Source organism: Triplophysa dalaica, chromosome 17, assembly GCF_015846415.1.
Source record: "Triplophysa dalaica isolate WHDGS20190420 chromosome 17, ASM1584641v1, whole genome shotgun sequence".
NCBI lineage: Eukaryota > Metazoa > Chordata > Actinopteri > Cypriniformes > Nemacheilidae > Triplophysa > Triplophysa dalaica.
This window is the reverse complement of record NC_079558.1, coordinates 4,289,081-4,304,698: the sequence shown is the minus strand read 5'-3', so window position 1 is coordinate 4,304,698 and position 15,618 is coordinate 4,289,081. Positions and strand designations below refer to the sequence as shown.

The 15,618-nt window shown below is 37.1% G+C and overlaps 1 protein-coding gene across 13 annotated transcripts in view; it reads right to left on the bottom strand.

The window, feature by feature from the left end:
* Nucleotides 1-15,618, bottom strand: part of grin2cb (glutamate receptor, ionotropic, N-methyl D-aspartate 2Cb) — a 48,090-nt gene that overhangs the window by 7,521 nt on the left and 24,951 nt on the right. For all 13 annotated transcript variants that reach the window (XM_056771725.1, XM_056771728.1, XM_056771729.1 and 10 more), the window contains 5 exons: nucleotides 13,328-13,539; nucleotides 4,901-5,069; nucleotides 3,032-3,185; nucleotides 2,545-2,670; nucleotides 1,351-1,580 (listed from right to left, as the gene is read on the bottom strand). In XM_056771725.1, the coding sequence (XP_056627703.1) occupies nucleotides 1,351-1,580; nucleotides 2,545-2,670; nucleotides 3,032-3,185; nucleotides 4,901-5,069; nucleotides 13,328-13,539 (891 nt within the window). The remainder of the gene's footprint in view (nucleotides 1-1,350; nucleotides 1,581-2,544; nucleotides 2,671-3,031; nucleotides 3,186-4,900; nucleotides 5,070-13,327; nucleotides 13,540-15,618) is intronic.

Below are 15,618 nucleotides of genomic sequence, written 5' to 3'. Positions count from 1 at the left end.
CTCAAAGTCAAAGTCATCCAACAGCAATGTGAAAGGAATGAATCAAGGTTATCATCACCTAAAAATAATTTCTGACATTTTACTAAATACATGTACAAATATTACTGTTGCGTTGCTTAAAAATTGAATATGAACTTGTTTTCATTGCAGTTTTTGAGGTCTTATGAAACAGAGCATCTTTTCTGTTATTTTGACCTGTTTCTCCAGTTTTCATTTTCTGTAAATAAATGGAAATATAACCTTATTTTTATTTGAAATTTGGTAGGAATATTGTTGGTAGTTCTCAGAATGAAACAAAAATGATAATTTTACCAAACACATAATTATAAATAGTCAAATGTAAAATCAGTAAAACGGATTTTGAAATGGTCTCTTAATTTTTCCGTGGCTGTATGTCCTTGAATTAAGCCCATATAACTTTATAAATGAAATCAATAAACAATTAATAAACATGATGCAGATATAATATATAATCAGGGCTTTATTTGTGCCGGAACCGGCCGGATTCGAATCCGGCACCTCCGAAATCCCATCCGGCACCTCATTTGGCAGATCCCTCTCCTTAAGCCCTAATGGAAAAGTGCTGAACTGTTGTGTGCATATATTACATTAAAAACCACATGTGTTAATTACAATTGCAACCCTATTTTATTTTGATAATGAACAGGCTGTCAAGTTTGAGATGCTGGAATATGTGTGTGCGTGTAAGGCGTCGGCGCAATCGCTTGAGCTGTTGAAACGGCAGAAACATTTATGGTTAAACAGATATAACTATGAGTACGTCATTAGTTAAAAATGTAGCTACTTTTATTCGTGTACATACCTGCACTAAAGGCGGCCCTAATTTGTTTACATGCACAACTATTCACAACATCATCATTGTGACAAGTAACGGTTTCCACACATTTGAATTTAGGCATGCAAACTCAAGGTAAATCCCGTTAAATTTCTTTGATATTTCTATGATTTTTCATGCACATTTTTCAAAACATCTAAATAGTTAGAAAGAAAACCCCACAGAGATTACAAATTCCATTACACCGCGCCCCCATATTCCAGCACCTCAGAATTTACAAATGAAGCACTGCATATAATCTACATTAAAACTGACCACATCTAGAATAAAACTAGAATAAAACGTGCAGCATATTCAGAAAAAAGTTAAAGCATAATTTGTATCTATATCTCACTTAGTTTGACATTTTCTATCTAATGACATTCATGTTTTTTGTAATTGCAAAATTGTCAAAAGTGCGATTTTGAATACTACTTGGGCTTATTGATGTTTGGTTGTCTAAAGGTTGGCAAAGGCATCATCTGTCACACACCTCATTTAAAAATACTTCTCACCTTTTTGTCACTAAGTCCAGACACAGTGTCAATGTACTGCTCTTGGATCATGAAGGCGGCTAAATTGGCCGTGTAACTAGCGAGGAAGATGACAGCAAAGAAAGCCCAGACCAGGACCATAATCTTGCTGGTCGTGCCTTTGGGGTTTTCAATAGGTACAGAGTTGTTGAAGACAATTCCCCAGAGAAGCCAGACAGACTTCCCAATGGTGAAGGTGGGACCTCCAGGGGCTATGAGAACATGAGCAGGAGTGAGTATGACATAGTATACAAGCACATAGCAGAGTAAAATACATATTGATAAATACTTCAGTTTTTGATAACCTATATTAAAATGAAAATTCTGTCATCATTTACCCTCTTGTTGTTTAGAGCTTGTATGACTTTTTTTCTTCCTCAGAACACAAAAGAAGATATTTCCAATAAACTTGGTAACTTGATAACAGCACCCATTCACTTCTATTGTGTGGACACGAAACCAATGCAAGTCAATGGGTGCCAGTTAAAACATTCTCCAAAATATCTTCTTTTGTGTTCTTTGGAAGAAGATACATGTTTGAAATGACAAGAGGGTCAGTAAATGATGACAGAATTTTCATTTTTGGAGGACGATCACTCTAAGCTATGAATGATAAATGCTTAAAACACAAAATACATGCATACCCAATGCCCAAAAATAAAACTTGCCAAAAGCCGAATGAAGGTCAAATTAAATTTTGCTAAATTAGCAAAACTGACTTACTCACGTATTACAATTCCAGTAACACTATCAACCATTTTCTCAATTGGCATTGGCAGGTGTGGCATAAATGCATTTTAAAACCATGCATACACCCAACATAACAGATGTTCTCATTTTAATTGAATTAGCCACAGGTCAGGTCACATGTGCAAAATGATTAAAAGCCGCGAACCTTCGCCAAGACTTTCTATTCAAGTTCCACCTTGACATCAGTTCTTAAATGTGCCTCGTGTGTTACATACAGCCATGTAAAAGCCAAGCAATCAATCAAAGTCGAATTAGCAAAGCGACAAACGTTAATTAAAACGCCGAAAAATGACCTTTTATACTAGGAGACAAGTACACACCCTGTCAGCCTGGTTTATGTGGATTGATTAGACCGGTCTTAACTATTCTTCTTCTTTCAAAGCTTTGGAGACAAAAGAGGAGAGTGTTTGAAAAACCAAGGCTGACCTTTGGCACTGACAAGGCTTCGGTTGTAGCCAATTGGACTGAAGTATTCAAAGACGAACACGGTGACTGCCACGACAGTCAGGCACATTACAAACATCATAACCCATACGGCAGGACTGTAGGGCTCTGAAAGAGAAAGACAGAGAGCAATTTATACCGAAAAATAAATCAGATGATTAACTGCCGTTGCTGATGACAACTCGCAGATAAATTTGGGTATTTGTTTGTCACAGAGACATGGCGCAATTAGCATGAATAATGAACTGAATCATGTTTAATGTAGACAAAATGCCTCTGTTTGTGTGCAAAGTCTGAGATTAAGTTCAAATTGTTTTTCCCCGTGAGGATTTATCACTGGTTTAATCCAACGCAGGCATAACATTTTAATCTAATCACATTCAGATCACAACCGCCATTGGGTGTTAATATTTAAAACTGTCTTCAGGCTCTTCTCATCTATAGAAAAGGGCTAATGATGACTTCTCACCCAAAAAGGCTGAAGGTGAGACCGTTCCGTTGCTTCTGGCCACCATAACACTAATCCCTGTTTCTACGAATGGCACGGAGAAGTCTACGATCTCGGACCGTTCCTCATTTATCGTAAGAGAGCCGATGGCCATATCTGCACGCTTGTAGAAGACCTTGAACCAGGAGAGAAAGGGATTTGAAGTCAGCCACGTCAATACACACACATCTGTGGAATTATTACTATTTCAGAGGCGTAAAAAGTATAGAGAAAGTATAATTAGGTTAAAATGGAATCGTGGTAAATGTCGAGTCAGTCTGTGAAAATCAAACATCTAAGTTTGATTTCAACCATTGATTTCACTATGATTTCAATTGTTGGCGTGGTCTTAGTCAGTATTGAATATATCATGGTTATATTTTGAAAGAATGTTCTTAATAATATATATGAATTTAAAAAAAATACTTTAGCTGGGTTTTCACAGGCAGTGGCAGAATTTTTCACAAATCATTGCTATCCTTATGAACCATTTTATGTCCAAATTCACCGTTTTTCAGAAAATGTAAAACACAAACACTTTTGAAATGATTAGATACTATGTTGTCCAAGTTGACATGCAATTTTTAATACTTTTAATGGTTTAGATATTTGAAAAACAATTGCAAGTGACATAAAATTTTAAACATTTAGAAAGCAACTAGAAAAATGTGAATCTTTTTGCTTTCAAATACTGTAAGTAGATTTTACATATGACTTCATCAGACATTGGTCATTTTTCTCATTTAAGTAACTTGCAAACTCTGTATAGCTGTTTAAACACATTTTCTGAGGCACACACATTGTTAAACTGAAACCAAAATCCTGCTACCTGAAATAGTTACATTCACGGTGGAGGTGGTATATATGGTTGTTTATATTTGTCACCCCTTTTCTCAATTTTAAGTTCATCTATTTTCAGTAATGGTTAATGAAAGGTTGTGCCTTAAGTTGAGGTGTCTGTATGACTCATGCAGCATCTCTTCACAAGGATCAAAGACCACGGTTGTGGCCGATTACTGGATGGGTTTCATTGCTTTAAAAGAGTGCAATTTCAGAGGCTTGACAGCTCAATACATTTATGGCATTTTTAAGTCATGATAAAATTGTAAGGAAAAGGTTGTTTCTTTCTTCATAACATACAGGTACTCCACTAACATACAAATTCTTCAAAATAATACTTGAGTATAGCAATGAAGTACAATTACTCATTTTAACAATTTTTGAGAAAATAATAAAATTTAACCCATTGCTTTCATTCCCCACCTTGATTTCCAGTTTCTTTAACAAAAACAAATGGACATAAACCGTGTTCTCTGTCCTTACAGGCCTTGTAACCTCGCAAATCAGTGTTGATAGGTTTGTTTTCCCGTCACTCTCAATCAATAAAATTTCATCACATCACACTCATGACAGAATTTAATTTCTTTCCTACAATTACATAATGATTATTTATCTCGAAAGCGTTTAAGGCCTATACAGTATGTGCAGCGAGGGGTTGCTATCTTTAAACTTCTCAGCGTGTGAGCAGATGCAGGTGATGAGATGCGATGAAGCGATCAGCAGCTGTGGAAGACACTTAACCACCGGATGAAGTGACGCTACACGCAGCAGCAGATCACAGGATGAATGCGTCAAGATGACTTTTTAAAGCCAGATTTGCTGCAAAAATGACTAGTTTAGCTGCAGTTATTGAAGGATGTTATAGATTTTTAATAAATAGAGGAAGAGGCACGAGTTACGTCAGGAAAAGTGCTAATTTAGCTCAATTCCCGTGAGCTTTGAACTGTTGACATGTTTGAAGTGCGAGCGTGCTTATGTGAGTAAAAAGAGAGCGAATGTGCCATTTCATACCTCTCCAATCATCCCATTCCAGACGCCCCGAACCATCTTGCCGTGCTTCCCGTTGGTGACCAGATAAAGGTCATATGAAAATTTGATGGTGCGCGAGAGCTTCTTCAGGATGTCTATGCAGAAACCTTTGCAGCAGAGTTTGGTGTACGGCTCTGTGTGACCTGTGATACTTCACAAGAAAAGAGCAAAGAAAAGTGCAACATTACCAAACATTTTCAACTTCTCTTCAAAAACAAACTGAATATTTCGTGAAAAGGATCATAGCATGTGGTTTTTGTGCAACACAAACCGTGTTTGAGATTACTGATAAAAATTATTTGTGGCCAGGAAATGACTGGAATAATACAAGCATTATTATGGAGCGAGGCAATGATTTGCGTTGCTATAATAGGATTAGAAGACAATCGTTTCAATAATAATCATACATTCTACAGTTTAGAGGATAAGGAAAGATTTTCAGTGAATAACTTAAGGACATACTGTAAGTCATTCCCTCACACAAATCTATGGTATGATTTATAAAGTGTACTAGTTGTATTGACCAGAGGTGTATATCTTTAAGGTGCTTTTTGTCACATGTCGCGCTCATGTTGGATAAGCTCCCACATAATATAGGTTAAATAAAAAAAAAATATCACAACATGATGTTTTATGTTCAATCATCAAACTTAATCCATTCAAGTTAGGACTACATGAATGATTTGTAAATCAATAGTTGAAACTGGGAAGAGAATTTTTTTTATTAACTGTTATTTTATGTGTTTTTCAATGAAAAGAAAGACTTGTTAGTTTTTAATGTTCATTTATCTTAGAGATAGAAGAGTTTGTTGTATATATTATAGTTTTGACCATTGTTCAGAAGAAGTTGCTTGTGGAAAGGCTGTGGGAGGTTACGTTTCTAACAGCTATTTCTGTTAACTTACATTTTTTATTTACATTTACATTTAGTCATTTAGCAGACACTTTTATCCGAAGCGACTTACAAGGAGTTAAGGGAGCAATAAGCGATATGTCATACAGGAGCAATAATACAATAGGTGCCAATACAAAGTTACTGGTGTCAACAAAAGTGAGCCAACTACCTGTTGAGAGGGTTAGTGTTTTTTTTTTCATTTGTCTGTCAAGTATTCGCAGAAGAGATGGGTTTAAAGTAGTTTTTTGAAAGTTGAGAGAGATGTGGTTGACCGGACCGAGTACGGAAAACATTTCAACCAGGAAGGAGTTGTGAATAAGATTGAGCGGGGAAGGCAGTACAAGACGCAGCTGGTTTGCTATAGGAGGGTTTGAAGTAATAGTCCTGTAGGCAAGCATTAGTAACTTGCATCTGACAAGGGCTTCAACCGGTAGCCAGTGGAGACAGATGTAAAGGGGTGTCACATGAGCCCTTTTGGGCTATTGGAATACGCGGCCTGGTGCTATATTCTCAACCAGCTGGAGTGGTATGATAGCCTTTGCAGGAAGACCAGCAAGGAGAGCATTGCAGTAGTCCAACCTTGAGATTACCAGGTCTGGACAAGGAGTTATGCTGCATGCTTAGTGAGATAGGATCTAAGCTGTCTAATGTTGAATAAGGCATATCGGCATGATCGCGTCGTCTTTGCAATGTGATCATTGAAGGACAGCTGTTCATCAAATATGACTCCGAGGTTCCTGGCTGTTTTGGAAGGAGTGATTGTGGTATTGCCAAGTTAGATAGTGAGATTGCGTTGCAACGTGGGGTGTGCCGAATACCTGGTATTTATCTTTAACAAGAAATTAAGTCACAATAAAATGTTTAAGTTAAGAAACTTTATACGATAAAACTGTTTGTTTAAACTAAAATTTAAACAATTTGAACATGAGTGAACATCATTTTAAAGGGATACTTCAACCAAGAAACCAGATTTCTCCATGTCTTACTCACCCTCAAGGCATCCTAACTGAATTTGACTTTCTTCTTGAAGAATATTGCAGTTGGAGTTATAATATCACGTATCCTTTTTCTTTCAAGCGGTAGAATGGGAGTGAATTTTTTGAAGCTCTAAAAAGTGCATCCATCGCTCAAAGAACTGCTCGACATGGCTCTGTACTCTTAACAACGGTCTTCTGAAGCGCATCGATGCATTTGTTTTGAAAATATCCATATTGACAACGCTATTAACGATAATGCTAACCTTCGTTATCCCTCGGCTGCACGTGAACCCTCGGCTTGTTTTTCCGGCAAATGTCACAGGCGACACGTCGTAAGTTCTGGTGATGAATGCAGAATTTTTTATTTTGTTCCAATAGTCTTCTCTTTGGGATAACGGAAGTTAGACATTATCGTTAAAGCGTTGTCAACATGGAAAATTCCCCCTAAACAAACACAGTAGCCTATCCCTTTATGTGCAACCTATATACAGTACATATTTTTATGTTATCCAAAAGTCTTTTTATTTAGTGTATATGGGTGATGACTGAATTATCAATCTTGGTGAACTTCTCCATTAACAGCTAACTTTTTTAATTGCAAAATGACATTTACCAGCAATGACATTTACAAATACTCTGCATAATTGTTTACTCATATCAATAAGTAAATGTCGGAAGCAAAATTCAGACCCGATAAGGATATAAACGATAACTCTCCTATTGTAAACCTTCACCCATCCAACTACACAAACGACATATTGGTTGTGAGCATTCGGACAAACTACTTGAAATATCTCTCAAGCAAACCGATGGCCTCCATTAGCTGTTAGCTGCCTAGAGCACTCAGCAGAGAAACTCACAGAGCAATAATGATACATCACCTCTAACCCTGCACAGACCTCCTGCGCAATGAGCTGTATGTGGAGGGGACGCAAACGGAGGGCCGGCAATGCGAAGCGTTCACCACTGGCAGCCACCATAACAAAGAAAGACAAATGAAGTGTTTGCAAAAGGTCTGGGTGTAACGTAAACAAGAATGTCTCTCTCTCGCTACCCTGTCTCTGGTGCTTTGGGTTAAATGGGTTGCGATTTAAGGATGAGATGTTTAATCAGTCAAACATACACACAAGGCATGAGACAAAGATGAAGAGAAAGTGGGTGTCAAAGTGCCTCAATCTAATTCCTGATATGTAATGGACACAGACACTTAATAGGAGTGGAGAAGATTGTCTTAGTCAAGCATTTGTTGAGAAGCTGGTCCCTATACCATCTTAAATTGCCTGTGCGTAGCATTAAAAAAAAAGAGAGATTTTAGGCAAATGACAGATAGCACCAAAAAGCTATAATAAACTTTATATATTTAATAACTTGTAAATTGATTAATACATGATGTATTAAAGTATTAAAAAAGTACTTCATACATTGTAAAAGAGACTTAATATTTTTGGTGAAATCTTTAGAAATATTTGAGTTAATCAAATGTACTTGTAATTTTATTTACTGAAATTTTAACGTTATATTTCATTGATTTTACAGCTTTAAAATGTACAATTTCATTTCAAGTAAAATTACAATTACGTTTTTAAAAGTGCCGTTTGTGAATTATTCTTCCTATATATGAAGAGTTTGTTTCCAAATAGAGATAACTATAATAAATCATTCGTATGAAATATTTTTTTTATTATGTCATAATGTTTTTATTGTGTTTTGTTGTGTAAGTTAGCTGTATTTTTTAGGGTATTATGGCATAAATCAAAACAAACCAACTGCAGTTTGATTGATATTAATTGGAATGCACTATAAAAAACATGATCTCATTTTTTAAATAAACTTTTCATATGCTCCATTATACCATTCTTATTTGACACGTAAACTAATTAACAGATGTAAATTACACATTTGTAGACCAGATTTGGGATTTCTTTCTAACTTCTCTCTCACATCAAATGCTCATTGTTACCACAGGTCCAATTAAAAACAGCTGTCAAACTCTCCAGAACTTCAAGAACACTTGCACCAATTAACATGAAGGTGTGTGATGGACCCAAAGCAGAGCGTCACATAACAGGTTACTGAGCATTGTTTCCCCCTCGGCCATCACACGCTCCCTGAGGGGTGATTACTTTGTTTTATGATTTATTTACACTTTCTCCTCTCAGCATGGAGCTATAATGAGGCTGTCATTTCTCTCTGGATGCAGCACGCTGCTCACTGCTCACTCACCATGTGTTACCTCGAGAGCCCCACAATACAGCGAGACTGCTTTCACTCACCCACGGGAACAAAAGACAAAACTTTTGGAATGCCACTATTTACTTGTTCATGTCTAGGAATCCCACTGACAGAGAAAAGCAAACTACTTGGGGACCTGTGAAGTTACAAATTCAAAATTGCAAGTTTATGTCATAAGACATGTGGAGCTGGGGATTAATTGCTGGAATGAGCCAAATAATACCTCATAATGGGTTTGGGTTAGACTCAGAGTTTCAATTGAACGAGCTTGTGTTTAAGTCATTAAGCCAATCTGGTAAATAAAGATGAGACGTTCATGTGAGGACAAAAAACATTTAGATGGTTTTGGGAGCCTCAAAGGTGCTTGAATTTCAGTCTAATTTTACTGTTTTTCACTTCTTTTACTTCACGTCTATTTTTAAAAACACAATCCTATTGTGAGTAAATATTAAATACTAAAATAAATAACTAATTAACTAATAAAGCATTGTTTATGTCTTTTGATGTGGTTTAAAAAATATGAAATATAAATAAAATAATACATATTTTTACCAGTCCCCTAAGGTCTTAATCCTAAAGAAGAATCAGGCCAGATGGGTGCCAAAGAAAGCTCAGTATACACAAATAAAACATGAATGGTTAACATAAATAATTGAAATGTTTTTAATTATTGGCAAACAATTCTATCAGGAAGGCAATGACTCCTAGTATTTCTAGACACTATTTTAAAGGGGCTTTAATCCCCTGTTTTTCATTTCCGATCTTCTAAAACAGCAACATATCCTCCATACCATACAACATACAAATGTATCCTTCCTCCAGATTCCACACCATCAATGAAAACAGTGACTGCACAAAGATAAGTGAAGATATATGTAACCCCAATTCCCTGTAAGTATTATATTGTTCTATAGATGTAGTGCTTGTACACCAAATAAAATTACTGGGTTGTCTTCAGCCCATGGTTGGGTAAAAAATACAAAATCAATCACTGGGTTATATATTAACCTAAACTGGGTGGGTTCAGCTAAATTAACCCAATAGTTGTGTTTGTACATATTTTACCTGGGGAGACCACCAACCAACAAACCATATGTGGGACAGTTAATCCGTTTGTGTGGGACAATGTGGGACACTATTGAAAGGAAGCGTAAACTGTAACATATTTTATTTTGTTTTCGTTTTATTTTATTTTACCTTTATTTAAAGCAGCTCTGAGATTAAAAATCTCTTTCACAGGAGTGTCATGGCCAAGATGATCAGCAGTACGATCTGTATACATCATTGAATCATCTTCCAGTTTTCAAATAATACCTGTAAAATGTCCCAAAGACACAAAGTTTTGCAATTTCAATTTTGTTTGTAGAAAATTCCAATCAAATGAAGCTGCATAAAAACTTTTTTCCTAGCTCAGTTCGAGCAAATGTAACAGAAAGAGTGTAACAATTATGAGAAAAAAGGGCATATTTCCAAACATTTTTCTGTTGAATAAAACCACTGAGATATGACGGCAACGACCCTAAAATGGATTCGTAAATCAATAAGTACCAATGCATTTTTCTTCTTGTGAACAAAGAAGGTCATAAATACGGAATGAATAAGTTTCTATATATTTTTTCTACCTTTTAGCTTGTAAAAATTATTTGTTATTTAGTCCATTCCAACTACAAAATTTAATTTAAGGTTAACTGGTTAAATTTTGAGCACAGATCAGACTCCGAGTTATCATGTTGTACATTTGAAGATGTTCTCAAAAGGTGAAAACTAAAGGAATAAAGAAGAAGAAATAAATAAAAAAAGAGTTTATCGTTTAAAATGTATTGTTGTTAAATTATGCATTTCATTATTTGCAAATGATTTTTATTTTAATACGCTATCCAGGCACGGACTGTCCATACGGAGAACCGGGATGATTCCCGGTGGACTGTCGACTGATTTGGCCTGCTGCCAGCCACTTGTGGAATTTTCTACATACAAATGTCGATGGCATGTTATTGTAGCACAAACGTACGTCGCTCGCACACGGTTTTCTATTGCTCTTGCTCAAAACTGGACGAGTGCTGCTTATGCCCAGGGAATCAAAGGGCATGCGTCAACTTTTGTGCAAGAGCAAAAGAAATCTGCTTGCGTGCGGAGAGGTTCCTTTCGTGCTTAAATAACGTGCTCTTGACATTTGACAGTAGAAGCACGCGATATAAGACTGACATAAAGTTGGCTTGACGTTGGACATTCAATAATTTAGAATTTAGGGGCCGTCAACAATGTGACATTAAGGTTTCTTACGTCAACAGCATTAATAGGGAAAACGGTCATAAAGCAGTGCAGGAGAGATAATTGACAGCACGATTCAATTGTTTATCTTCACACACAATTTACGCATATAATGTGTGTAGTAGAGTAGGCGGGGCGAGACCGTGGTTCGAGTCCGGTGAGTAATTGTGAATTAGCGCCAGCTGTGCGCACACCGGGAATACATCTCAATAAAATGGAAGGAAGGAGGCGGGAACCGGCAAACATTTAAACATTTAATAAAGTAATATAACAGCCGGCGGCCCCTCACGGACGACCGCCGGCGAACAAAACATAATATAAATACAAACATAACATAAGTTCGGGCCCGGTCCTCTCTCTTCGACGGTCCGGTCGCTCGTTCCTTTTATGCTCCCATCTCCTACGTGATTCGAGCCCGGTGTGCGCACAGCTGGCGCTAATTCACAATTACTCACCGGACTCGAACCACGGTCTCGCCCCGCCTACTCTACTACAATGTGTTTATGTTGTTTTATTACAAAACCTAAAAGATCGACTGAATCGATATAATATAATATATATATATATAATGCATATAATTGCAGTAAAATTAATTTAAACGTGCTTCATGTGGCCACATGATAAAATTCACATGATTAAGATTTCTTGAAACTTTCTGAAGCCAAACTGTATTTATTTTGCTCATAAACAATGCACTGTCCCTTTAATTAAGCATTGATGGCTTAATTATATGATGAATACAAAGCGTTCTATATTTAAAAAATTAGATTTGTGGTTTGTGGCCAGGTTGAGTGTGGGATATCTCGGCCTGAATTTGTTTCCCAGTCCGGTCCTGATGCTAACCAAAACTTAAAGGGTAAACACCGTTTTAAAATCACACAGTTTATGATGTTTTAACGACTTATTATTTGGCAGGTTGGCATGAGAGGAATGTCACCCGATAATAAACTTTGCAGCCTCTTGATGACGGAATCACTTACATCTTTTCATACATTGGATATATGTCAGGATATAAAAGATAGTTGGGTTTGTATGAGCTTGTTGGACACTGTTGTGAACTGGGTCACTGCTTTTGACACAGCGCTGTTAAAGAGTTAAATAAACAACGGCACAAACAAGCGTCATGTGCGTTTCGGGTCAAAGAATGTGTTTCCTTTGACAACTAAACCAACACGGACAGATGAAATGTGGCACATTTTCTCAATATGCGACATGCGGGACAAGGGGTGAAGATGCTGTGTGGTACAACGCAAAGCGCGACGGGGGCGTGTGGGGGGCATGGGTCACCCTAATTTTACCCAATCATATGTTGAAAACAACCGGTGTGTATACCAAATGATTTGTGCATCTTCATTAAAACAATCTACCGTTCTGTGCTTTGCTTGGGATTGTGTTAGTGAACATAACTAAATTCTTGATATAATACTCCAATGAGGTAATTAGCTACTTGCCCCTTAGAGAATAAACAAATGCAACATTCCAATAAAGTGTTTAACAAGCTTGCTGGACTGTAACAAGTTGCAAATGTTAAATGACTCTTCAGGCATATTACTAAATGTGTGTGTGTGCCATTTATTTTAATTAGCTGCTCTGTTTTTGCTCTATAACATTAGCACAACTGCCAAATATTATTTAAACACAATGGAAGACAGCAACAAATGTCTTATGATTAATCTTAATTGGTTAAATAAAAACCACTCTCCCTTTAAAATGTTAAATTTAAAAAGTAAAAAGATTTCATATGTTTGTATAATGACTCATTCTCGAAATGAAAAGGTTGCTGGATGCTTATGTTATTGTTATTAATGGACAGTTGAGGGTATAATCCATTCAGTAGACACTCTTTATTGCTCCTCTTAATAGGAGACCATTAATTTTTAGGATCAATGAAATCAAATTAGCAAGTTTGCATGTGCAAACTCTTTGAAAAAGCTGTGCACTTTATGAACTTTCCAAATGTTGGTCTCACACACAACCTGTCTGAGGAATAACCTGACAAACAGCAGCCACAGATGTTGACATTTGTGTTTTTACCTCTCGGTCCTGTTGGCCTGGCGACGGCAGGGCACGGTATTACGCACACAAGTGCCGGTGGCAGGATCAACGCTCTCCACGATGACAAAGGGCCTCTCCTCAAGCGTGGCCACTGTCAGGTGGCGATTGTCAGACACGTGCTCCAGGAAGCTGCCGTAACGGGGCCAGACGGGGTAACGCATCTGCAGAATCCCACCTTCGTAGCTGCCTACCTGTGGAAGATTGGTGGGCAGGTGAGGATTAAAATGGGATTATAATCAGCAAACAGAGTAAAGGTTAAAACACACACAGATGTTTGCCATTCTATCACGGTACGGTAGGGACTTTCTATTGACTTCTATAGTTTGCTAATGAATACCCACACAAACACAATCGAGCAAGCAAATGACAAAAGTGATAAAGGGAAAATGTTCGAAATTGCAATTCACAGTGTCTTCCTCACGGGTACGTTTTATTTATCATCCATTATTGATGCATAATTCGGAAGACCTACCATCAGCGTGATGTATAATCGAATACGCCCAAATCTTTTTTCATGTTATTCTCTTTTTATTGCACATATTTCTTAGGTTTTCCCCGAACCCGGAATGAATTTGTAATAATGCTTAGAATTTAAACTACTTCAGTAATGAAGGTGTTGCGCAGAGCCCTAAATCTCCCAGGGCTCAAGGGCTCATGGGAAATCTTCACAGGCTGTTTTCTAGACTAGAAAAGCCCTATTATCCAGAGAGAACACAGCCCACTGGTCCAGTTCAGCTTAAAAGAGACTATAGAGAGCCGGTCCAAGTTCTGCCTCCACTTTCCCAAGAATATAAGCGTCACACTCAAATACCTAAGGGGGCAAGGAGTGACACTGTTAAAAAAATCCAGGAGAAGAACATGCACTTCATCTAAAAGTAGACTGGTCCGTATCGGCCATTAGCTAGGGCTGTTACCTTTTTGCTACTTCTCGAAAAAGTGACACCTGGAACTTTGAACTGAGCGATAGCATTCGCATTTCCAACCGACAGAGAATATGAATAGTTTGTTTTGATATTGTGCATTCCAATTCCAATATCAATTAAACCGCAGTTGGTTTGTTTTGATTTGAGATATAACAACTAAAAAATACAGCTAACTAACACAATAAGACATGATAACAAAATTAAAACATGATTTTCTCAAGAGTTATCTCATTTTGGAACCAAACTGTTCATATGTTTCGCACCATGCTTAAGAAGTGCATTGTTGCATATCCCTATAAAAGCTCACGAAAGCGTTAACACTAATTGTGTAGTGGCTGTTATACGGCCTTGCCCAAATGCAGGGAAGGCTTTACGGATTGGGAATTGTAATCCATGTTTGGTTATGGTATTAGCTGTGAGGGGAAGTGAGCGTGATAAACCTCGCCAATAGGGATTTATTGAAGGATAATTCATAAACTTCAGCAGAACAAATAGATTCAATCTCCAGGTTTGGTTTACATGACATCCTTGTGGCATTACATTGTCTCACTTGATCTAAAACCTAATAACATTTAATGTGAAAAAATTTTTGTGCATAAGTGAATCTTTAAGGCGATGTCTGTAATTTTTTGCAGGATCTATTGTCAGATATGCAATATAAAATACATAACTGTTTCAGAGGTGTATAAAGATCTTATATTATGAAGCGTTTTTATTACCTTACAATGACCTATTTCTATCTACATACATCACGGGTTCGACTTGCATGGAATTCACCATGTTGTTTGAACAGTAGCCCTAAACGGACAAAATGCTCTAAAGAATATGTCATCTCCTTCGGCAAAGAAACGAAAACATGACGACATCTTAGCCCTGTGTCAGATTCTGTAGTGTTTAAAAAGGGAGGAGTGAGGGGTGGATGCCGCTAAATTTCATACACTGGACCTTTAATGAAACGTAACAACTGTGATTAAATATAGGGTTGTGTCAAGGAAACTGTTAATATACGTGTAAAGAATAACTCCAGAAAAAGAAAGCGATTATTTTCGTCAGTAGTTTAACTGAGCACCTTTGAACCGGAGACTGAAATAGGCTCTGTAGTGAAAGTGAGGGGTGTAGTAATTCAGTAGACTATAATGGCAATAATAGCAGGCTATTCTTGTTCTGAGGCGTAAAACAAATTTCGGTCTCAAGTAGTTATTTGGAATAGCCTATTTCTTTTTGTAGTCGCAGAGATATGTCTAGCATACCCAGAACTCTTCGGCTGTAGATTTCTAAAAGCTGTCTAAGCACAAAATTCATCAAGTACTTCAACTGTGATTGCATATTGTCTATTGAAACAGTTTT